Source organism: Mixophyes fleayi, chromosome 6 (assembly GCF_038048845.1).
Source record: "Mixophyes fleayi isolate aMixFle1 chromosome 6, aMixFle1.hap1, whole genome shotgun sequence".
In the NCBI taxonomy this organism is placed as follows: Eukaryota; Metazoa; Chordata; class Amphibia; order Anura; family Limnodynastidae; genus Mixophyes; species Mixophyes fleayi.
The window spans coordinates 80,168,526-80,195,052 of NC_134407.1; the positions used below are offsets into that span (position 1 = coordinate 80,168,526).

Here is a 26,527-nt window from a genome sequence, read left to right on the forward strand (position 1 = left end):
ACTCTGTCAACTTTGTAGGTTGCTGTTCTGTTTCTATGTATGATTTCTTATCTTGACTATCTGGTGCTGCAGACTTTTGTGGCATCTTATAAATAAAATAAGCTGATGAAGTACTTATGCGGTCAGTGGTTAAATTGAAAATTAGATGGAGTACTTCAGATTTTAATTAGTACTGTAACTGTAGCACTGCAAGAGCATAAAACAGGGTCCCTTTGCCTACAGCCACACATTGTGATTTAGAAAATGGAAAGGAAGAGGATAAGCATAGTCAATTTAAGCACAACAGAGGTGCAGATTACCTATTTCTTAAAACAAGGTTAGCCCTGCTTGACAGTGGGACTATATTTTAGGGCTTGGAGATTTGAATCAAAGTAAAACTCTTTAGTGCTTGGGGCCATTTAATGTGCAATGTTTTTTGTCTGAGTGATGGCTGCACTGATCATCTCTTTTAAAGTGGGTGTTATTGTGCTGTGCATATTGCTGGCAAAGAAAATGTTATGATGCTAAATGACATTAAAAATCCTTTGTTACAATTATTTTTATAATTTTGTATATAACCATAAATATGTACTTCAAACCTGCAATGATGTCATGCCACACCACAATTTCATCAGATCTGTCTATTCCCACCAGTTCACATAAAAAAATTGACGTTTTATATATATATTTTTTCTTTTGAGAATAATCACATATAAATACAGTTGCCAAGCACAGATTCACTCTGAGAGACATATGAGAACAATTGGACAGGTCCTGTTATGCAGTGCACAGGACGTAGGGACAGATCTCTCATGGGACACAATTAGTGTGGTCAAATGATGACTGCATGTACGGTAAGATAGCGCCCACTGTCCAACTAAATTCTCTGGCAGTCCCTATCACCATTTGGATGTTTCCAAAAAGATCCTGATTGGATTGGTAGTTATTAGAAGTCCAAACACAAGCTGCGGTTGTGGCCAAATTAGGTCTGAAACTGTCTATGCAAACTTTAAAATTGCTATGTATATAGAAAGACTTTGGAAGGAGAAGAGATGATTATTATTTGGGGGCATACCGAAAGAATGGCTAAATAATCAAGAAAAACTCAGACAGATTTAATAACAAATTAGAAACATTAATGCAACATGAATATTTTACAATACACTCATTTCGAAATACTTAATTACAAAGGCAAACCAAAAGATAAGGTCAGTGTGTTTTATGAGAAAAAATGCTTCTAACAGGTCAGTTTGTTTATCAATTAAAGCTAGTGACTAGGGAATGGGCCAGACATTCACTGACATATGGCAGCAGGTTTCGAACTAGCAACTTTGAGAAAGCAAAACTGCTATGATAATACAGGAAAGTCAAGACAATTCAATCTAGTCTCTTTTACAGCACATTAAATATTTTGATGCTTTAGTTCCATTTTAAAATTAATGTTAAAGACTGTTAAATACTTGCACATTTTTGGATTGGCAAAATGTTTCTTTAGCTACCCCTTACATAATATCCATTGACATTCATGGTTTTGTGTTAGATGTGGACAAACTGAGCACTATGGTGTCACTTGTACATAATAGTGAACCAAACTAAGTGTTTTTTATTGAAGATAAGTGGGTCATTATCTGACACTGTAATGCATTCACAATTTCAGTGTGTGAGGGCTACAATTTGACCCTGCACTGTCCTTCTCACAGATGAAATCTTAGCAGTCATTACACTGATGCACTGACATTAATGACCTCAATCTGTAGTCTTGGGCATCTCACGCCATTAATAATCAAGGCCCTTCGCCTCTATCCCTGAGCTATGGTCAGTCTCCATCAATCTTGTAATTATACGGGCCATCGAGCAACGATGACTGTGAAAATTATTTGCTTTTCATTTATATGGTGTTAAAAAAAATATCTAATTTTATTTCAAATGGGAGCCAACCTCGTTGCTTCGCTGTGTGCCCTAATAACAAAAGGCTTTCAATTGTCCACTGAGGAAGAAAAAGGGACTTGTGACCGACCTGGCATTAGTAATGTTAGGTCCCAGAACTATCAAAAAAGCTTTATTATCTTAAAAAAGACAGGAATAAATTGGCAGTGTTCACCGCGAAATTGCTGTTATTCTCAAGAAACTGCTCTGGATTCAGGATGGGAATTACTATTTTGATATATGCAGTGAATATGCTTGAATGGGTATACTCATTATTTTAAGGCCAGTGATTTATAAAAATGTCTTTTATATAACACTTCCAGGAACAGTGTACAGCCGCAGCGCAGGTGGGAGAGAGCTATGGCTGGGAACACTGTGTACTGATAACTTGTCTAATGTATAGTTTGGTATTAATGACACTGGGTAAATTCCAAAGCACTGTTCAACAGAAGAGAAACAGACAGTGGAATTCAGAGAAGGTGAAAAACATGTTTGGAAGAAGGAGCCGCTTTAAAATCTACTTAATTAACAAGATTGTACAATTAAAATGTATGTTTGGAAATAACCTTTACAATTGTAAAGCAAACAAATTTGAATGGATAACATTTGGCAAAAAAATGACAGGAGCGATAGTTACACAGCTGTAGCTCAAACAATACTTTGTATTATCAGTAATGAACTCGTAGTGATAACTATAACCTAGGTAGATTAAGCTAAGGTACATAAGTGAAGTCAGACCTGGCTGCAGAGAAAGGGGGGGGGGGGGGTTGGACAAGCAGTTCCAAACCAGTAAAACAGGGAGACAAATGTTAACTATTTTATTATCGCAACATTGATAGCAGAGATGCCTACATAAAAAAACATAGCATTTCTTTCTGCAGATTGCGGTCACTGGACTTACAGGGAGCTTTACAGTGCCACATGATGGGGATCCTCTCCTTAGTGGTGGAACTACCGTGGGTCCAGGGGTGTGTGGCCGCAACGGGTCCAGCCCCTTCCCCTCTGAAGTCCCTATTGGCTTTAGAGCAGAGCGGGAGGTCTGGGAGGTTATGGCTACAATGTCGGGACCCTACTCAAACTATTCTATGGGGACTGCCAAAGCAGCATTCTGCCCCTGCCTCTCCCTATTTCTTTGGAAATGATGAGGAGCTGAGAACTGTACCATAAAAGTAAGGGATAAAAGGTTCTCATTAGAAAAGGACAAGACAAAAAAGTTCCTGTTTCCAATGGTATTTAAATTTGCTGCAAGAGATCTGGGAATCAACTTCTCCATCCTATAACTGGGATAATGTCCGAAAAGAAAATAGATGACTGACACAACAGTCCTCATATGGACTAAACAGAATCCAGATTCTTACCATACAAAATGTAACCCTAACATTCACACAAAATAAGGATTTAAGTTTTAATAAATACTAGCACAAGAACCAGCATTACTGACAAATCCTATAGAAAACAATATATTTCTTCAGATTGCACATTCAGTCTTACTAGCAAATAGCAGATGATTTTTTAATACATTTCTCACCCCATCACTCTTCAAATTCCTCCACGTCTTCCAAAATCCAATTTAAATTACTTACTGTCACCTACAAAGTCCTCAACACCACCACCTTTTATATATCTCAAACCTCATCTCGAAATACTCACCATCATGTCCTCTTAGATCCACCTCTGACCTGTGCCTCACTTTGTCTCCAATACCCACCAACAAGACTTCTGTGCCAATACCTACATATAGGTACGTTATCATTATATAAAGTTGTGCTCAGTTTCTAATTCAATATGTTTGAACTCCCATCAATAACTTATTTGCTTGTGACAACATTATGTCCACTTATGAGCTCCAAAGAGGATTATAAAAATTAGTAGCCCAGAATGCTAAAACTGCCCAACAAATTACGACTATTGGCATTAAAAAATGTGATACATTGTCGCTGCCATGGAATATTTGGTTGGTCACTCACAAGTCCTCTTAAGTTGATCTAAAAGGAGAAATATATCCACAGACAGGATGCTAAGTAAGCAACCTCCAATACATTACTGCTTGGTGTCCTCAGCGATGGCCCTGGCAGCTGAGCCAAACTAGGCACCAGGTAATGAGTGTGGAGTACAGAGGGCCAGGGTGTCATACTTTAAGGCACATGCTGCACAGACTATGCTATTTAGAAGTCTAATGGAAAGCCGTGCTAGACTATTAGAACGGTCTGTGTAGTATGACTAGCAAATAAAAAAATTGTGCAAAATTAAAATTAACTGAACACTGCAATATATTCCATTAGAAAATCTTATGAGGATGATATAGAGTATTGTCCATATGCTCATATTTAAAACATTTACAGTGTGTGGTCAGCAATATCTTCTGTGGTAAGCCTAGAATCATTTCTATTATTGTCATTTGGAGTCTGGGTTGGGGGTTTGGAACATTCCCACAGTTTCTCATTTTTGCTTTGTGCATTTTGTCACTTTGATATTGCATATGCTTTTTGTTCCTTATTGTCGTGAACATAGAGAACTTACAATTATAAGGGTTAACCCATCACATAATTGTGGGGAATAAGGCCTAAATTATAACTGAAGTGTTTATTTAAAAGTCAGAAGGACTGTTGTATGTTTATTTGGTGGCTCTGCACATCCAGGTGTTAGAAGATAGCAGTGTCATCTGTTGCAGCTTCAAAGGCCCCTGCGGTGAGCTATATCCTGACACAAGTTAGCTTTTTTTTGCAACACCTGAATAGACTTTTTGGAGCAATTCACAGCTTGACATCCTTGCAGACAAAGGCAGCATTTAAAGGCTACAAATACAGATATATAGAAATATGAACTTCAAAGAAAATGTTTTCATATTTTGTGAAATCTGTGTGCCATTCCATACTGAGGAGCAGAAATCACACCAGGGTTATGAATTATTACAGGTACTAGCGGTATCAGGGAACAGCTGTAGTCACATGTCTTTGGGAAAGGTATGTCACATTGTTATAATTCAATCATGTTTGGTATTTAAATGTGCGGGAGATTATGACTGGTTTATTGAAGGGGGAGTTATGTCTCTGGGATATATATTGGTGAAGAGTTACCAAAGTTCAAAACTTTTGGAATATTTGTGAGCAAACTATAGTGACACCCAGGGCACATTTCTGCCCTCCTATTAACATCAAACTGTCCCCTTTGAAGACCATCCTATTTCATTTTGTTTAAAAAACCTGTGTTGTGAAAAGGCAAATTGTCAGTCTTTTGGAAAATCAATCATTATTGATAAGCTGTCCATCTTCACTTCAATTTCCAGAATATACCACTTATCTGTAAGTTATACTCTGAATTTAATCCTTTTATTTTAATCTGTTTTGCTTGTTATACATGTCATGTCATCTTAGTTGTTTTAATTGTTCATTTTGTATATTAAATCTAAAAATGTAATAGCTCATGTCCTTATTGCTCTGAACAAATTCATTGTCTGTGTAGAAGAGATAAGATTGCTTTACCATGCTAAAACCTTTCATTGTTGAGGTGTGAATTGCGAATACATTTGCATACCAAGCCTAGTGTGTGCCTGCATATACATTTGTGTCATAGAGCCTTGAGGGGTTAGTGGCTAACCCTTTGATTGCTGGTGTGTGCCTTGCTAACTGTGTGTAACAAGGAGAGCTTATGGTGTGCTAGTGTGGTACAGGATAGTAGGGTCCTATTGCCCTTATTCAATAGGTGGTGGCAAGACCAAAGTGGGTGTGGTTGTGAGAGCGCTGTTTGCGGGCAATTCAGCAAATCTGTAACCTGTGTGATACGTGAGAAGAAGATTGAGTGCTGGGATCATGTGTAACCATATACTGTAAACACTTCCAAGTCCCAAGTGCTTTACCCTCCCCAGTGTCAAACTCTCCCAAGCCTCCTCACAACCGCAGGAATATAAACTCTATTGATCTTCAACAGTTTTCCACCTCTCTTCAACACCTTCTCTCCCCAATTGCTACATTCTCCTCCCCTGATAGGACAGTACTCCATTTTCACCAAACCCTAGCAACTGCCCTAGATCAAGTGGCTCCAGCGACTCTAAATACTCCACGTAGACTTCGCTGCCAACCGTAGCACACTAAAGTATTATGAACTCTACAAAAACTTTTTTGCAAAGCAGAACGTCACTGGTGTAAATCTTGTGCCTTTAATGATTTCATCACATATACTGGTATCTATCACTCCTGAAGAAATGCTCAGGAGACTGCAAAACAAACATACCGTATATACTCGTGTATAAGCCGAGTTTTTCAGCACATTTTTTGTGCTGAAAAAAGCCCCCCTCGGCTTATACTCGAGTCCCACTTACCTGGTCTCCGTTTTCCAGTCTCCCCCGCTCATATGCAGGCATCTGCAGCCTCTATGGATCACTGTCAGCCACCATTTTATTGTAGCCCGTTTTTGTGTGTTCATTGCACATGGAACAATAAAGTTAAATGAAAAGAAGCCTGTCAGTCAAAGCTAAAGACCGGGATATTTCCATCTAGCCACGCTGGTCAGAGACACATGTGAGTACCCTGACTTATCCACTGCAATTATTTGCAGCAGTTTTATAAAGTCCAATATTTTCATTTTTTGTCACCTATTAATAAGTGTCTGAAGATTCTTTTGCATAACTGTGAAATCATTGAAAAGTCTAAAAACATCCCAAACTTCAAGTATAATAAGGGTTAAATCACACAAAGCAAATTGTATTGTTCTGTTAAAATGTTTCTTCCAGCAAACAAAATCAAACTTATCTTTATCTGAGCTATTATATCAAATTCTATTTAGTGTATGTGCAGCATCTTTTGCATTACTAAAGCCTAAATTACTATACTGTTCTGAACACTTAGGAGTAACTGCTCATCACCTTCTAAAGACGAATAAACTTAACTGGCACATGTATTTAGTATCCACAGACTGTCTCATTGATTTATATATTAATGATCTGAGTTGTCTTTAGTGAATGTTATTTATATCTGTGTTCACCTATTAGGCTTGATACCAAGTGCAGAGGATTTAGTTTAACCATTTGTGTACAATTTATTAGGATATTGGTATATATTATGTACTTATAAAATTTTATTGATGTTTAATAACAATAAATTTTGATATATTCATTTACAACCTCACGTTTGTATTATTGGGAGCCCAGTGTTAACGATATCCAGCACTGTTTTTATTTTTGAAACTTACCAGTAGCTGCTGCATTTCCCACCCTAGGCTTATACTCGAGTCAATAAGTTTTCCCAGTTTTTTGTGGTAAAATTAAGTGCCTCGGCTTATATTCGGGTCGACTTATACTCGAGTATATACGGTACTTCCAATCTCTCATCTATGCTCAGGCTTCTAACCCCAAACGCCTTTTTAACACATTTAAATATCTTCTCAATCCTCCTACCGCAAACCCTCTGACTACCATCAGTGCCCAGGATCTTGCTTCCTATTTCAAGGACAAAATAGATAAGATCAGACTTGAAATGGTATCATCTCCCTCAACAAGCAATCAGCTCAATTTCTTTGTAGCACCCTCTGACACTCTCTCTTCATTTGATCCCACAAATGAAGAGGAAGTTTCTACCCTTTTCTCATCTTCCTATTCTACTTCATGTCCTCTTGATCCCATACCCTCACAATTTGGTAGGTCCCTGTCTTCTGTGCTCATTCCACCTCTAACTAAAATCTGTAATTTACTGGTATTTTTCAATCACTATTCAAGCATGCAGTGATTACTCCTATTTTGAAAAAACAAAATTTTGACCGAAACTCTCTCTCAAATTACTGCCCCATCTCTCAGCTCCCATGCCCCTCCAAGCTTCTCAAGAGAATTGCCTACACTCACCTCACACACGTTCTTACAGCAAACAACCTAATGGATCCTCTTCAGTCAGGCTTTCACTCTCAACACTCCACAGAGACTGCGCTGACCAAGGTTGTCAATGATTTGATCACAGCAAAAACTGAAGGCCATTACTCTCTTCTAATTCTCCTGAATCTCTCTGCTGCATTTGACACTGTTGACCACTCTCTCCCCATACAAACGCTACAATCCCTAAGTCTTGAAGGCACTATCCTATCATGGTTCTCATCCTACCTATCTAATCGCTCTTTCAGTGTTTAATTGGATCCACCTCTGCTCCGCTTCCTTTATAGGTTGGAGTACCACAAGGCTCAGTTCTAGGTCCTCTGCTATTCTCTATCTACAACACTTCTCTTGGAAAACTAATAAGCTCCTTTGGATTTCAGTATCATCTCTATGCGGATGATACACAAATCTATCTATCCTCTCCTGATCTCTCACCATCTGTGTTGTCTTGTGTTACTGACTGTCTTTCTGCCATTTCATCTTGGATGTCTTCTCGCCAACTCAAACTCAATCTTTCAAAAACTGAATTAATAATATTCCCACCCAAAAACAGAAGCTTCCTGCCTGACATTTCTATTTCTGTTGATAACATGACCATAAATCCCATCCCGCAAGCTCGCTGCCTAGGTGTAATCCTTGACTCACAACTATCGTTTATTTCCAACATCGACTCTATATCTAAATCATGTTACATCATACTTGCCAACTGTCCCGGAATGCCCGGGAGACTCTCGAATTTCGGGTAGGTCTCCCGGACTCCAGGGAGAGCTGACAATTCTCCTGCATCTCTCCACTTCCTAGTGAAGTGGGCAGAAGCCTCCATGATGCGATTCTCCAGGAATCGCATCACTTTGCCCCGTCCCCGTGCTAAAATGACGCCTTTGCATCATTGTGTCACAGGGGGCAGGGCCAAAATGCAGCGATTCACGGATCCTTGCCCCCTCATACCCACCTCTACACAGAGACTCCCGGAGGCCAATCGTTAAAGCTTAGCAACTATGTTTTACATACATCTAAAGAACATTTACAGAATGCACACATATCTCACACAAGACACTGCAAAAACCTTAATTCATGCACTCATTCTCTCCCGCATCGACTATTGCAATTCCCTCTTTACTGGTCTTCCAAAATCAGACTTGAACACCTACAATCTGTTTTGCCCGCAGTGGCTAGATTCATTTTCTTTGCAAACCGTTCATCCTCTGTTGAGTCACTCTGTCAGTCTCTACATTGGTTGCCTGTTTTTCAACAAATTCAAAATAAAATTCTTCTACTAACATACAAGGCCGTCAACAAAATTGCACCAACATACATCTCCTCACTTGTCTCAAATATCTGTGTCTCTCTTCCACTCTCATCACATCCTCTCATTCCCAGGTACAGGACTTTTTTTGGGCTGCAACCAATTTGTGAAATTCCCTCCCTCGCACAGTAAGACTTTCCTCTAGTCTTCAAACCTTCAAGCGTTCTCTGAAAAGTGACCTCTTCAGACAAGCTTATGATATTCCTCAACCAGCATCTTAATCTCTCTAGGTTACCCTATTACCACCCTCTACACAGCTAACACAAGACAACAACCCTCTGACCAACATTGATGTGTGACTGGTCACACAGCCCACTCAATACTCTTTACCTTTGCATTCTAGCTGGTCCAATGTGCAATATGATGTAGCATGTGCCCTTGTGTTTCAAACTCCCATTGTCCCATAGATTGTAAGCTTGCGAGTAGAGCCCTCTTACCTCTCTGTCTGTATGTATTACCCAGTATTGTTTATTAATGTTTGTTCCCAATTGTAAAGCGCTACAGAATTTGCTGGCACTATATAAATAAATGTTGATGATGATGATGGTGATGAAAGGGCGGTTTGTGACCAGTAAAGGTAGTTAGGATAGGTTTTCCTGACAAAATAGAGGTGATATATTGTCTGACTGTGAATATATGATAAGATATTAAATTAGGGAGTATCCAGAGAAGTCTATTCTTGACACTTATGTTAAGTATTTTGAATAATTTAGTTCTTGTGTACATATGTATACTGCTAAGCTGTAAATAAAGAGTAAATATATTGCAGATGCAATAAAATATTGCTACGTAATGAGTTTAACTGGCAGAACTGAAGTTTAGTGTCCAGGCCCCTTGCTTCTACGTATAAAGTCATTGCTGCGTAAAAACGCAACTTTTTCCTGGATGTCTGCTGTGGCATGGGGATTGACTGGACTTCTCTAATGAATCAAAGTAGCAACCACTGGTAGACTATAAGAACAGACAAAACACAGAACTAACGTGAAGGAACACAATCAATTTCTTGCAAAATTTTACAATATACTACATATTAAAGAGGCACTAAGGAACCCTCATTTAAGCTGTATGTAGCAGTGGTTGTCGGGGAAAATTCTCCCGAGACAGGCAAATTCTGTTGATCACACCAGGGGAAATTCAATGGGTATATCCAAAAGGTTGTTAAAAGTACATAGAATTTAGAGGTACTTAGTGCACGCTCTGTTTTCCTGCTTTTGTTATGCAACCTACAGCCCAATCTGGCCAATAATGCTGCACCATTTGATAGTAGACAGACACCTATATGTCCAGCATGCAGTGCTGCTCATTTGACCAGCATATACTTTTACACCAATTGACAAATTTTCACTATTTTACCAGCATATAATCCTGCATCACTTGATTTCACCATGACTTCACTTTAATTATGACAACCGTGCCCTCCCTCACCCAAGCTTGCAGCGCTTCTCAAGTGCCCACCACTTGAGGTCATGATTTGACTTCACTGAAATGTTCTATATCTATAATCCGGACAAACCTTTATCTGTGCTGTCTTCTGACTAGTTAGCTGACACAATGTAGCTGTTCATTAATCACTGAAGGAAGGTGGGGGCTCACGCATCATTTCAGAGTGCACATCGACAACAACCTCTTTATCACTCCGCATTCAATATTTGACACTTGTAGTCCTGATACTAAAATATATAAACTAAATATATATATATTTTTATTTTTTTTAAAATGTATGGGTCTGCAACTTATTCTGACTGAAGCATCCGATAAAATAAAATTTTCTCACAGGTTTTTGGCTAATGTCCCTGAGGATATACTCCTGCCCCAAAGACTGCTGGTCATTTAAAACTGTGATGATAAAAGCACACTTCCATCACACCTCCTCTTCCCTGCCACAACAAAATGGCATTTGTCAGGGAAAGTGACAGCTGGAAGCACAGGCCTTACCATTTCAGCATACAGCGAGCTTTCCCCGAGAACGGAAACCATGAATGTGACAGCATTTGTTTTACTCCCCTAACCTGCCCTCCCTTTCTACTAGCCACAAATCTAGTTATGACATATATATATATAACATCCCTTCAGATGCCATTTAGGTAAGGAAAGGGGGGGGCGAAAGGGGGAGCTTATGTTGAGCTGTCATAAACATAGTTTAACCTTAATGAAGAGAAGTGACACATTGGTTTAGATATATAGAAATTTGTATTTTGTTTCAGAAGTTATATATATATATATGAGATGTTAAGGTTTACACATCATACCTACAGTTCTTTAGGCACATTTCAGTGGGAGAAAGCATCTATTGCAATACATCTTTACCTTGAGAAATATCCCTGTGTCACCAGTTTTGTAGTGGGTGGTGTTAGACCAACAACAAGCCAGATAATCATCAATATTACAAGCTGAGCCATGTTGGGTTTGTCATTAGCTCCTAGCTAACTCATTATCAGGTTCATAATCAAAGCCAAAGTCCTCATTCCCAAGCCTCTTCCTCACTAGTAGATCTTTAACAGTCTGGCCCTTTGTCCAGACCAGCCCTAACATTATATCTCGCCTCCTAAAGTTGCAAGAGTCTATAGTTCGTTTCCCAAACTGTTAACTTTTTGGGATATGTCAATAGTCTTTGTACATCCATCTTGCTTTTATTATAAATGACTGCAAGTGATATTAGACAATAACACAAATATTTTACTCTGAGCAGGCAGGTCTGTAAGTCAGGTGATCTGTATGTGTCTGTGGCTCTTTAATACAGTAGTCAACAGTATTTCCAGGCCCATGCCTGGCTGTAGAGTGAACATTTATGTCCAGTGATAAAAGTAATTTCTTGATACCAGGTGATGCCAGACTCTGCAGGAATCTTCGCTGATCAAAAGATTGCCGATTAGACAAGATGGATGTAAAAGAGCCAAAGTCATTATGTGGCAGTGACAAAGGAAGGTATAATTCAAATAACCCTCACAGCTAGTCTCTCCTTATGATCAAAGTTAAACAGCAAAGCACGTCTGTATCCAGATTCTACAGTGGCTGAAAAACTTTTGAACACTTTGAAAGCCCTAGAATAAATTTTCTTAAGGAAACTAAAAATTAAAGAGAAAGAAAATACATTTGAATCAAATAAAAATTAAAGGATATCATTAATATGCATTATTTCTTGTACCTCTAGCTCATAGCTCCCTTTACAACTTCCCCCCCCAAAGTTCTGACTTTTCGCACAACTGAAGCCAAGTTGCAAGAAACAAGCAGGTTCTAGCAGGTGGAGGAAGCCTGTAAAGCAAGCCCCTGGATCCCAGTGCAATATCACCTTCTCGGTTCTGCTTTAGGAGTGTGCACACTTTGCTCTAAAACAACGAAGGCGATTTTTTGTTTTAACAAAATCAGCTCTCATCACTTCTGCTCTAGGTTTCAGAAAGTTAGAAATTCTAGGGTAGGACCTCCGCTATTTTACGAGAATAAAGACTTAGACACAAAAAAGGAAAAGGATCAATCAATTAGTAAAACAATGGAGTTAACCGGTTTTACCTTGATGGCCATTGCTTGTTCTTGGCCTGAGAAAGTTGTTGTGCTTTTCTAATGCTTATTTTATATTTTCACTTTGTCTTTAAGTGCACCCATCAACTGCTCCTCAGTAGTGGCAGGCCTTTTGCAAAATGAAGCAATATTTATGAGAATACAGTATATTATTTTACAAGTATTTAGGGACAATAGTTTCAAGTAAATAGTTTGAATAGTGGTAGATGACTGCACACTGTAGTACACAAAGTCAATGGTACATTAGTTTTACTGCAGTCAAAACACTTACTTTTTTAACATATTTCTAAAATAATGCTGATAAAGATGCTGCAGTGAGGAATGCCAGTGCAGCTAGGTGTTTAAGTGTTTATGTTAACAGACTAGTAGTAAACTGACTGAGAGGTTTTGCCTTACGGATAATGTCAGTTAATAATAACAAAGCATCATATCGATCCACTGCATCTCCTCTGGTCTCTTTGAAAATGAAACATACACAAGGAATAGAGACCAAAGCAAAGTAGAAATGCAGAGAATGTCAGTGTTTACTTTCTGAATGCTGGTGAAGTGTGGCCTGGTGGGATTGTGGTGCTCTTTCCGCTCCCTCTCGGGGGAGTTCTGTAGTTATTAGAGTTGCTGATTGAAAGATGATATTTATTCAATCTCACAAAACCTACATATGCCAATTTTGGAGCGGTTATTTATTGCATGGGGTATATAGACACGCTTTCTTCCCCTTAAAGCAAATCCCTTGTGTGCCTGAAAACATCTCAGTGATTTATTAAGTTTAAAGGTTTATATCACCAAATGTAAAGGACTACATACCTGGGGTACACGGCCAACCAAGCAAGGGCCTTACTTGTAGAAACAGAAATAAACTCGTCCCTACCACCATGCCCTGATATCTTGCAAATTTGTCAAAATAAAAATATTATATATATATATATAATTTCAGGATTACATTGAAATAATTAGAAATAATAAATAACGTTATGCTGCAGGGCAAAACGTAATTATAAAATATTAATATTACAACATAATACTGTCAAAACCAGAAAATTAACCATTATATCACGGACCTATGGTCCTGCCTTATTGTGGTAACGCTCACTTTTTCACTCTTGTTGGCAGAGTGCTGTCAACTGAAAACACATGGGGCTAAATTTACTAAAGGGCTGTTTGGTGAAACCGCCGCTTTTTTGCCAGTATTTTCAGCGGTTTTAAAACCTCCGGATTTACTGAAGCCCAAACTGCCATTAAAACAGCCAGAATTTACATTTTACAAAACCACCACTTTACAAATCACCATTCCGATTTTAACAATGGTGAACATACAAACCGCCAGATTTACTAAGCTGGGGTTTGCAAAACCACTGCAAAACCACCATCCAAATGGTCAAAACTAAAGAGGTGGTTGTGAGTGGCGAGATTGCTCAAACTGCATGTTGTTTGAGCTATTTTGTCATTCAGAACATAAGAGAAAGCACCATTGACATTTAAGCTATTGGGGCAATCATTATTTATTGATTAAGGGGCAAAATTAAAAATGCTTAAACAGCATGTTAGAGCTATCAAGCCATTCAGAAGCAGGTATTAAAATTGCCCTGTGCTGTCTTTTGGATGGCGGTTTAGCTTTTTCAATCCATCACACATCGCCAGCCAATTTAAATCGCAGCCTCAAACGGCTCTACAGTAAATGCGGTGGTATGGACCACTTAAAACTGTCACCAAACTTGATTCTTAGTAAATCTAGCCCATAGTGTGCATTGAAAAGCTGTAACAGATTCTGGATACTTCTACTACTAATCTTGATTAGCGCTGGCTTACCTGAGGTGCGGAGTCCAACGATCTCCCCGGTATTCACCAAGAACCGCCGCAAGGCGGGGTGGGCTTCGCTGCCAGGAGTCGCAGGTCGCGGTCCTCAGGTTCGCCCCAAGATGTAGTACAGCGGAGTGGAGCGGAGGTAGCGGAGTCAGACAAGCCGGTTCGGTACACAGGAATGGAGTCAGGCAGAATCAGAAGGCAACTCGGAGTCAACAGGCCAGGTTCGGTACACGGGTCACAAGAACAGAAGAATGGTCAGCAAGCCGGGTCGGTACACAGGGATAGGAGAGCCTGGGTAGTCAAGCAGGCAGAGATCAGCACACAGGAAGACACTGGAGACTGGAAGACACAGCAATCCACGAAGAGCAGGAGCCAGGAACAGGTAAGTGTTGCTCTGACACTCCTGACAGGGATTCAAAATCCCCGCCTCTAGGTTGAGGCCATGTGACCGCCTCCGGGTGCGGTCACGTGGTCCTGGATGCGGAAGTGCGACTTCTGGACGGAGCGGCGGGGATCAGGTAAGTCCGTTACAAAAGCAAGCCTAGGCAAATTACAGCAGATGTCAAGCTACCTGCCAGATTTAATGTAACACCAGACCTCAGGCAGCTCATTTTATAGCTTAATATGTCATTTATGGAATACCATGAAAGAAATCATTATCCTTAATGCTGGGAAAAGCATAATTTAATAGAAATGTAGAAACCTGCAAATTTAGAGTAGTACCTTACCACAGCCTGCAGAAATCTACAATGATCAGACGAGATAGACTGGCCACTTCAACTACGAGTTGCATCACAAATGACTCTTTGGTGACACATCGCAACTTGGTAGAGGTCGGTGCGTTTAAATTTTTCCCAAAGTGTATTGATTTGCAGAGAAAGACTACTAGGAAGGAAGTGGTACTGAATAGGTGCACTGGTACGCTTAGTTTTGTGGAGCAGTACAAGTTTAATTTTGAAGAGTGAAAAGAGATACGTGAGTGGAGATGGCGCATTATTAGGGGCATTACTTGCGGTGTAGAGGAGTGTATGGCCATTTTCACTTCCCAAAAGGACCCATTCTATACTTTTAATGGCACAAATTATGTACCGTCCAGTTGATAAAACAAGTAGTATTTTAGGAGAAAAAAATTAACAGTTTTGAGCGGGTATTTTTTTTTTTTTACAAACATCCATGGTATACACTGTGTACAGCAAGTCCTACATGCCTTCAAAAGCTACTAGTGAAATTAATGCCTGCATTCTCAAAAATATCACTTAAAGAGATATTGGACAATTTTTAGAAGTCAGGTAGCCAATTTTCCTAAAACATTACTGCTGGTGCCCAACTTTTCAGAGTTGTTTTTCATGTCTCCTGGCTCCTCAATTAACCCCGTGGACTTGTATAATTGAATTACTGGCTTCAAAAGTGCACATTATGGTGCACAACCCAGGCTTAAAGTAAAGTTCACCTTTTCAGGATGTATTCAGGACAGGGTTTATAGCATTTAAACTATGTGAGGACGATGGGCACACTTTAATTATATATGCATAATGTGCATAGAGTATCTTGATTCTCTAGTATATCATTTATCTCAAAAACTTGCCCCATTCCCAAGATTTATTGCATCTAAAATTAAAATTCTTAATCCTATGTCACGATCTTCCAGTTAGTAGTCATTAGTGGTTGCTGCTGATCAAGAAGGGCGCAAAAAGAAATAGGATAAACACTGCAGGTTCTCTATACTGTGCTAAGAAGCATAAGGCAACCGTTTAACCTCTCTGTGTCTAACAGTTCTTCGGGTATCTGTCTGTGTGTCACACTGTGGGTTACAATGACAATAGGGATTAACAGTCTGATTCTGTTTACGGAAGTTCCCATCGCAGCAGGAGGTGAGAGAGGAGGTCACCTCTGCCCCCTATTACCTTCTACATATCTGGAGCTGCTGCAGCTCAGGAGCTCGAGAGAAATTTCAATTAATTCTCCCAACAGGAGTGCTGCTGCTAGAAGGACCCAGCAGGTCATTGAAACATGGAATGTAACAACAGAATAGGCAATTCTAGTCTCTCCGGATCGAAACTCATCCTGTGCCTTAAAAACAAATAAATTATCTATTATCTATATTTCATCAATAACATAATTTCTGTATAAATCTGTCCATAGCCTTACAAGTGTGTAATTCTGAAATAGAAAGCCACCATAGTATTGTTAAAGAAACTATTTCCATGCAATATAATGTAGTCTCCAATAACTGCATCACTTTGCATGTATTTGTATGAGACCAAAGGGAAATAAATAAATTAATAAAATTACATTTATATGATCTTCAGGATAGCTTTGCGGTTATGCAAACTCACTTTCAGCAACTTCACTTCCGTTCTATTCCTGCTGGGTTACAAACTCATCATTATACACATTTTAAGCGAGTTTAAAACTTTTTGCCACGTATGCACAGTAAATACACAAAGAAGCTGACCAGGAAGAGGACTCTTACGTTGCTGCTTTGCAAAAAAGATCTCTGGCGGCAAAAGTCTTCGCCGGGATAGACACTTTTCCGCATCGCTGTCCTGGCTAGACTAATCATCATCATCAGCAGCAACAGCTACTTATATAGCACCACTAATTTTACAGCGCAGTACAGAGAACTCGGTCACTTCAGTTCCTGACCCATGTGTGAGAGGAAACCGGAGCGCCCGAAGGATACCCATGCAAACATGGGGAGAGCATACAAACTCCACACAGATAAGGCCCTGGTTGGGAATCAAACTCATGACCCCAGTGCTGTGAGGCAGAAGTGCTAACCACTAAGCCACCGTGCTGCCCCATTTATGATAAATAGATCCAAAAATTAATTTCTTATAGCTGCGATAAGAAATAATGCTTAACGGAGAATAATGATAAATTGACCCCTTAGTCTGTGGCTTCCTACTTGCCTCCATTCCCCTCTTATCATGACACTGCGCCTGTCACATGTAGCCCTGCTCTCACTAACACAATCACATGAGTTTGGTAGTTACTGCCTCCCTCAAATTTACTGCACTTATCTCCAGAAATGCTACAAGCTGCAGTGAACATTCAGAAGATCTTGCTAGCAACGTGTTGTTCCACTTCACAACTGGGGGCACACAAACATGCAGATGAAGATTTTTAGAAAAAATGTATTGAGAGCTTAGTCAAACAACTTAGGTGAGTGGCACATGGGTGCTTTCAGGAAGAGTACTAGCATTCATAGCTCTTGGGTGCTCCTGTGGTGCCACACTGAAGTAAAAGAGGAACGCTCCTCCCCTGATTAAGCTCAGAAAATATTTATGCAGTGTGTTTAGAGTATAATCGCTCCCATGTGAAAATGTGACAGGGAGGAATGTTCTCCTTTCCCTTCAACCTGTCACCAAAGGAGTGGCTGAGCGCTATGAATGCTGGTGTGTTTGTAGCATGGCACCACTCTAAAGGTAAAAAGAAAGAGAAAAACAATGGAAAATATCAGGAAATTGAAGATTAATAATAACTTGCTTTAAGACAAGATGTAGCTAATGTTAAAAGAAGAAGAATTAAGAGTTATCTTTACCCAATTGTCTATATAGAGAATGCAAATCTGTCCCTCCTATTTAAGAGAATAGGCTTCTGGATCTTCCTTGGGTAGTAGAATAAAGTTTCCCCTTACTCTTTTATTATATCTATAGTGTTTCATATGCTGACACCATATTATCCTATTCCTTAAGAGTGTAAAACAGGTTGGAAGTAGGTTGTAGGTGGTAGGTAGGTAGTCCCTGTCATGCAATGACTCAAAGGCTGACGCGTAAAGGCTTTATCCAGTCCTCATAATGAACCACTAAATTTCAAGCTGCAATTGTTGAAATAAATACCTTGCTTAAAACAATTATATATGTAAACTTTCCCACAACGCATATTTGACAACATTATAGATTCTGGTGTTGAGTGTGTGGAACATGGCTGCACAAATTATGTAATCCATGCTGTTTAATTTCCATTAATTAAAAGTGTACGGGAGCCAATTACCACACATTAAATTATCATTATTCTTCTGAATTTATCAACTTCTTTGCAACTGCATGCTGCATATATACAGCAGCACTGAGAGCTCCAATTTCCACGCCACCAAAGATTTGCTGTGCACATCTAAACGGAGCACTGCATTCTTTAAATGCCGCCACTGCATTGACATCACCAGGATATCCGCCAGCACAAGGCAGTGCAGGGGAGTCCTGTAATAGGACTCTCCGGGTTATCAGAACTATTATATTCACATAGAGGGGATGTAAGAGAAGAAGCTGTATTCATTTCTAATACATTCGTTTTACACAGTGCAAGGAAAAGGGGAGACCTACTGTATAAAACCAATCAATCTTTCCAGGTTAATAATCATTAATAAAGTCTTACAATTAATACATTTTTTTCCCTAACTTTGTCTAAAAATATTTATTCCAAAATGTTACCAAAGGAAAGCTCTATATACTTTATACCTAAAAAAATCACCTTTGTAAACCAAAAACAGAAACATTAGGGAATTGGTTTGGCTGCTAAGGGGAGAAACAGCTCTGGTCACAAAGGGGCTAACATGTGGAGAAGACATGCCACTTACTTTGGTGTTGTAAATGAAATACCAGCTGTGGACCCAATCCCGTAACACACATTACTGTGGGAAATGATGTTGCTAAGACTTTTTCTTTTAACCAACCATCTCTCAGACATTAGAGTGCCAATCTTATTATTCTATCAAAAAAGTAATACTTCAAAATAATAATGAACCAAAAAAAACATCTATACTGCATAATGCCCGTCCCTTCAACCTGGCCTTCTAGCTCATAATTTCGGAAGTACCAACATGAACTACGTGGTTAGATAACTATCATAAAACATATTTTTCAATTCTATAGCATTATGTGTGTTTCAAAATGGGGTGCGCACATGGATGTAACTAAATTAAGCAAACACCAAAAATCCTATGGCACCCAACCAACTGCAAGAAAGAGCAATGTATTATACCTGTGCTTACATAGCTAAAACATGAGTGCAGCTTAAAATACAAAAATAATTTTGCTTCACATAATTTGAACAAACAGGATAATGCAGTCAAATACTGTACGCACTTTACGACATGGTGCATCAATTATCCTGCGTAATAGACAGTGCAGTGAGATGTCATGAGTAGCAGATTCCTACATAGATAACACCAGTATTTGCTGTGGAGCAGATTCCAGAATGAGCCTCCTCACCTTATCAATGTGGGGGTGCCAGTATTCATCATGAGTGGTCTTTGCTTCAGAGCTGTTCATACGGGAGAAGAAAGTGGGTTTGGTAAGATACAGAGAGGTGGCGTCCAGATTAAATGTTCTTGCAATTTCCTCCTGAATTCTCAGTCTCACATCCCTATAGTGAGAAAAGATGGAAAAAAAAAATGTATATATGTGTCCTTTCCAATTCTCCAGAATTATTTTACTATAAAGCCATGTACACTCCTAGGCACAGCAATCATCCTAGTACTTTCTACACTAAAAGCACCAGGCAGTCCGTCTAGCACTGCAACTTGATTGCAAGCACCTTGGTAATCACTGTAAAGGCTTCTTGAGCCTATTGTTTATATTCCCTTTGTATATGTCTAATGTAAATATTAAGGGATCAATGTATAATAGAGATGTTCACTGACCCCCGTGTTCTGGTTTTGGATCTGGATTAACTTTGTGTTTTGGTAAAACCGCCCTCGCGTGTTTTGGTTTTGGATCACTTTTTTTTTTGCTAAAATCACATAATTGTGCTCCCCCCTAGACTATTATTTACCTCAATAACACTAATTTCAAGTCATTTCCAGACAATTTTGACCATCTCACAGGTCACAATATTATTTTCATAAACTTTCCAACAAAGACTGCAGTGACCCGGCTGGATGATAAACGACAGAGCAATGACACAAACACACGGCAGTTCATAGCACATCTAGGAAACATTTCCACACAGCAGTGGCAGAAAAGAAAAGCGGTGCAGGATGGAATTGTCCTTGCCCCCCCCCCCTCCCCACCCACCGTTATGTAAGATATTGAAAAGGACATGTACAGTTTAACAAAGCAAGCACTCCAGCGACAAGCACTGACACTTTTGTTGCTGAAGTGCTTGGTTTGTTTGGGCCCCCACAAAACAAGCTAGTAATGGGCTTAAGGCACCTAAGCAAATAGTGCTGTTAATGAACTCTACGGTGGCAAGTCATGCACCACTAGAAGCAGTTCTTGCCAGTGATAAGAAGAAGGCCATTGTCATGCCTGGACATAAGACCAAAAAATCCACCTCTTATGTGTGGAATTATTTTTACACAAATCCTGACAACAGTTGTCTAGCCATTTGTAGCATTGTAATGCCAGTCAGTAGAGGTAGGGACCTTAATCATCTAGGAACCTCATCCATGTTACGCCATTTGTGAAAATCAGAAACTTATGCTAAAAAATAACAACAAGCAGTCCAGCATCAGCTACCTCGCATCTCTCAGCTAGATCCCAGCACCTGCAATCTACACCCCCAACACCTTCATCATCAATATCCTCAAAAGTTAGTCCTGCATCCAAGTTTCTAAGGCGAGATGACTCCTCCCCTCTCCAGGACTCCTCAGAAGAATCCTTGAGCGTTAGTCCCATCATCATCATTTATTTATATAGCGCCAACATATTCCGTAGCGCTTTACAATTGGGGACAAACATAATAAACTAATAAACAAACTGGGTAAAACAGACAAAGAAGTGAGAAGGCCCTGCTCGCAAGCTTACAATCTATGGGACAATGGGAGATTGACACATGAGGTTAAGTATACATTTTGCATCTTGGCCCAGCCAGACTGCAAAGGTAAAAGTGACTCATAAGCTAAATGATCCTGTCACACAACAATGTTGGTCAGGGGGTAGTTGTCTTGTGTGAAATTGTGTAACAGGCAGTAACAGGCTAAAGGTAGTGAGGTTAGGAGGGTGGTTGAGGAATATTATAAGCTTGTCTGAATAGGTAGGTTTTCAGAGAACACTTGAAAGTTTGTAGACCAGAGGAGAGAGTTCCATAGAGTGGGTGCAGCCCGAAAAAAGTCCTGTAACCGGGAATGGGAGGATGTAATGAGGGTGGATGAGAGACGCAGATCTTTTGCAGAACGGAGTTGCCGAGTTGGGAGATATTTTGAGACAAGAGAGGAGATGTATGTTGGTACAGCTTTGTTGATGGCCTTGTAGGTTAGTAAAAGTATTTTATGTTGGATTTGGTAGAAGACAGGCAGCCAGTGTAGAGACATACAGAGTTATTCAACAGAGGAATAACGATTTGCAAGGAAAATCAGTCTTAACGCAGCATGCAAAATAGATTGTAGGGGTTTGAGTCTGTTTTTGGGAAGACCAGTAAGGAGGGAATTGCAATAGTCAATGCGGGAGATGATAAGTGCATGAATTAAGGTTTTAGCAGTGTCTTGCGTGAGATATGTGCGGATTCTGGAAATGTTCTTTAGATGTATGTAACATGATTTAGATATACACTGCTGTTGCTGCTGCTGGGGGTGACTCTTCATCCCAAAAGCAGACCAAGAATAAGACTACTAGTAGTTTACAACAACTGACTGTTAAACAATCCTTTGCAAGAGGAAGCAAGTATGAAAGCTGCCACCCAGTCGCAAAGTGGATCACAGACGCCATGGCGACTATGCTAGTATTAGATCTGGGTTCAATATCCACTATTAATGCAGCTGGTTTTAGACAGTTACTTGAGGTCTTGTGTCCCCGTTAGCAAATTCCGTCACGACACCATTTCACTTGCAAAGCTACTCCTCACCTCTACAATAAAAATAAAAATGTTATTATTGGGCTGCAAAATGCCATTCTAGCCACTGTACACTTAACCACAGATATGTGGACAACTGGAAATGGGCAAACTAAAGATTATATGACTGTGACAGCCCACTGGGTTGTTCATTCGCCTTCACCAGCAGGAACAGCAGCAGCATGTACGTCACATTTGTCAGAAGCAGGCTACTCTGTGTATCAGCGGCATCACTAAGAGGCATACAACTGACAATCTGTTACAAAAACTAAGGGATGTCATTGCAACATGGCTTATCCCGCATAGACTCTCCACAGGATATGTCATTTCTGATAACGCAACTAATATTGTGAGAGCATTACAGCTGGGTGAATTCCGTCACATTCCCTGTTTTGCTCACACAATAAACTTGGTGGTGCAGAGCTTTTTTAAAAATGACAGAGACGTGCAGGAGATGCTGTCTGTGTCCCAAAATATTTAGGATAATTTTCGGGATTCTGCAACAACATGTAGGAGAATGCAGCAGCTGCAAGAAGAATAAAATTTAAGGGAAATGTACTTTAGTCCAGCGCAGTGGAGAATACTTTCCGTGTTGTGCAAGGTGCTGAAACCACTCAAAGTAGTCACCTGTGAAGAGAGTGCATCACTATTAGCTTGAGTCAAGCGATTCCCCTAATTAGACTTTTTGAAATTGAAGGAGGAAATGAAACAAAGCAATTCCGCTCATTATGTTGGACTTGTAGATTAAGTACTTTATTCGCTTCGCCGGGATCCAAGAGTTATCAACATCTTGAAATCGGATCATTACATTTTGGCAACTGTGCTTGATCCTAGGTTTAAGAGCTATGTCTTGTCTTTCTTTCCAACTGACCCAGATCTCAAGAGATGCAATGACTCCTGGTCAGCAAGCTAACAGCTCAAGTAGTACATGACACAATGACATCTCCTCCTTCAGTTTCTCTGGAAATTGCTGATAGCAAAAAACTTTCCCAAGACATCCAGTGGTGATGCAGATGAGTCTGCACAGCATTTTGACATTTGGTCTGGTCTAAAAGAATAGCCCCAAAAATCGTGACAGCTCTTCCGTAAAATGAACTACAAATTCCATGAGGAAGGCCATTACCGGCAAGTACATCAAAGTACACAGACTTCTGTGATGGTGGATTCCAGCAGGGATTAATTAGTATTGTTTAAGGATGATGTACACACTGATGAGGGTGAATATGATGACAGTGTAGATTGCAGGTGCTGAGCTCTAGCTGAGAGAAGAGAGCTAGCTGATGCTGATATACTTGGTAATATTTTGAGTAGAATGGCATTTTGGCAATTTAATGTTTTTCTACATTAAAGTTTCACCTTTATTAGAGGGGTGTTTTTTTTCATTAAAAAGATACAAGCTTTTTATTTACATTTTGGTTTCCCTGACTTAAAACCACTGTGCACTTGAACATAGGCTTTAGCACATGAGGTAGAGGAATTAGTATCATCATGACTGAGACTGTAGATTGACAAGAACAATGTGACTGAAGACTGGAGAGTGACAAGGACACTGCCACCCCTCCTGTTTCTGTATGAGCTATGGCACAGTAAAATGTGACTGAAGACTTTTAATAACACTGCCAGCCCTATTATTTGAATTTCTTTTTCAGCACTAAACACTGCCACCTCTTCTATTTCTGGGTGAGCTATGGCACAGTACAATGTAACTGCAGATTTTGAAGAACACTGCCAACCCTATTATTTCAGCAATGACAATTACCAAAGTAGCAATGGAGCCCTTCTCTTTGTGTGTTACCTACATAACACAGTACAATGTGACTGCTGATTTAGAAGACCAAGCCTGGAAGCCCTATTATTTCTATTTCAGCAAAGACAATTAGCAATGGAACAATGGAACTCTCCTGAATGTAACTGGAGACTTTGAAGAACACTGCTACCCCTCCTCTTTTTTTTCTAACTATGACGCTGCCCAAGTGTACTAGAGACTGCCAAGAACTGTGCTACCCTTTCTGTGTTCTTCTGTGAAATGGTGCTGGATCGCCGCGAAGGGCGGTACTTATAGAATCCAAAACTCGCGAGATTCAACGACGTAACAATGACGTTTTGCCTCGTTTTCAAGTCCGGAGCGCGTTAAAGTACAGAGTCGGCTCGGCTTGGTACTCGGATCTGCTAAGTTCGGGTGTGTTCAGTTTTCGGGGAACCGAGCCTGAGCATCTCTAATGTATAATAATATTCTCGTTATGAAACTTTACACAGATTCTATGATGAATCATCGTACAGAGCTCACCATTTAGTATGATTGTCATTGTTTGGCGTCTCTTCACCATAATCCCTTTATCTCCTCCTAGATCAAGCCCGTCAATCTTATTGTATAATGAAAGTCCTCTACAATAATCTGTGATCACGGTCCAGCATAAAGGAATATAGGTGCAGGCACTAGGGTTGAGTGCGACCATCATGGGGATACCTAGGCTGGAAAGGACCAGAAATTTGACAGCACAAAAAGATGAAGCAGCTACAATACCCTATATCTGCTTAATGGTTGTACAGAGAGATATTAGACATTGTCCTGTGCTAGGCACAATTCAATATTTCTGATGGTTTCAGTCCCTTTAAAAGGAATTTTCACTTTGACTTCCTTTTGTGCTCTGCTGCCATGTGTTCATATAATCGGTTTTATTATTTTTGTCAAGTATAGAACTCATTTACTTGCCATCTGCACAAGAATTTCATCTGCCTTCTTCCCAAGCCTGTAACCTGCCCATTCCTTATGCCTATGACATGCCCACTTCTCACGTCTCTCAACTGTTCACTTCTCATGCTTGTTACCTGGGTGCTCCTCACGCCTGTCACCTACCCTGTCCTTATACTCTGATGCAGAAGGCGTCACTCCCTGACCTATCACTATTAATATTATACTGCATCACAGTGACAGTCACTGATGCTAATGGTATTGGAAGCAAGTGAAAAGTCAATGGCAACAGACAAAAAAGTATTTTTTAATATAATTAATATTATCTACTCATTCTGCATTACGTGGCCCATTTGCAGGATGTAAAAGAACAATAATGGCACAGTAAAGCAAACAATACTTACACATGACATTACAGACAGTGGTACAGGGCATCATATAGCAGTGTGTGTATAATATTAATACATTATATATATAATACATTTATACACACACACATAAAACATTAAAACCACTGACGAGTGAAAACATTGATCACCTGTCAACGGGGTGGGATATATTAGGCAGCAAGTGCACAGTCAGTTCTTGAAGTTAATGTGTTAGAAGCAGAACCAGATTAACATACTGGTCCTTCTGGGCTATAGCCTAGGGGCCTCGGGGAGCCAGGGGGCTCTAACAGAACTTTTTACTTAATGCTGGTGATCGGGTTCCATTTATTCAAGTTAGGCAGGTGCAGCTAATAGCAAATCTGATGCTGTTAGCAGCCCTGCTGTAAGTGAGGCCGCGGTGCAAAGCATGCTGCTTAGTGAAAAGGTCTTGTGAGACTATGACATAGTCTCACAAGACCTCCTCATTAAACAGCATACTGCGAACCACAATGACAGCAGGGCAAGAAGAAAGAAAAGGTGCCGCCCAGAGTCTGCAGGCTGCAGTGAAGAGGACCAGGTAAGTTTCTATGTATGGGAGGAGCGGAGTTGATACTTTAGGGCTGAGGAAGAAGGCCTTTACAAACTACTGGGGACCTCTTTGCCCAGGGGCCTACATTGGCTACTCCGGCCCTGGAAGGAAGCAGGAAAAATGGGCAAGCGTAAGGATTTGAGTGACTTTGACAAAGGCCAAATTGTGGTTGCTAGACGACTGGGCCAGAGTATCTCCAAAATGGTGGGTCTTGCGGAGTGTTCTTGGTATGCAGTGGTTAGTACCTCCCAAAAGTGGTCCTTCATACTGACGTGTGTGGAAGCGAATGTTAGCCCTTCTGGTCCAATACCACAGAAGAGTTACTGTAGTACAAACTGCTTAAAACATTAACACTGTCCATGATTGAAAGGTGTCAGATCACACAAATCTTCACAGCTTGCTTTGTATTGGGCAGTGTAGTTGCAGACCACTCAAAGTGCCCATGCTGACCCCTGTCTCCCGCTAAAAGTGCCTACAATGGGCACATGAGTGCCAGAACTGGACCATGGAGCAATGGAAGAAAGTGGCCTGGTCTCATGAATCAAGATGGCACCAGGATGCACTGTGGGAAGAGGGAAAGCAGTGTGATGGTGTGGGCAATGATCTGCTGGGAAACCTTGGGTCCTGGCATTCATATGGATGTTACTTTGACACATACCACCTACCTAGATTGTTGCAGACCAAATACACCCCTTCAAGGTAATGGTATTCCCTGATG

At 40.1% G+C, this 26,527-nt stretch overlaps 1 protein-coding gene across 2 annotated transcripts in view; it reads right to left on the reverse strand.

Annotated features, from left to right (window-relative positions):
• The window catches only part of OGFOD3 (2-oxoglutarate and iron dependent oxygenase domain containing 3), a 118,816-nt gene that overhangs the window by 32,760 nt on the left and 59,529 nt on the right, over positions 1–26,527 (reverse strand). For both annotated transcript variants that reach the window (XM_075216929.1, XM_075216930.1), the window contains exon 7: positions 19,601–19,754. In XM_075216929.1, the coding sequence (XP_075073030.1) occupies positions 19,601–19,754 (154 nt within the window). The remainder of the gene's footprint in view (positions 1–19,600; positions 19,755–26,527) is intronic.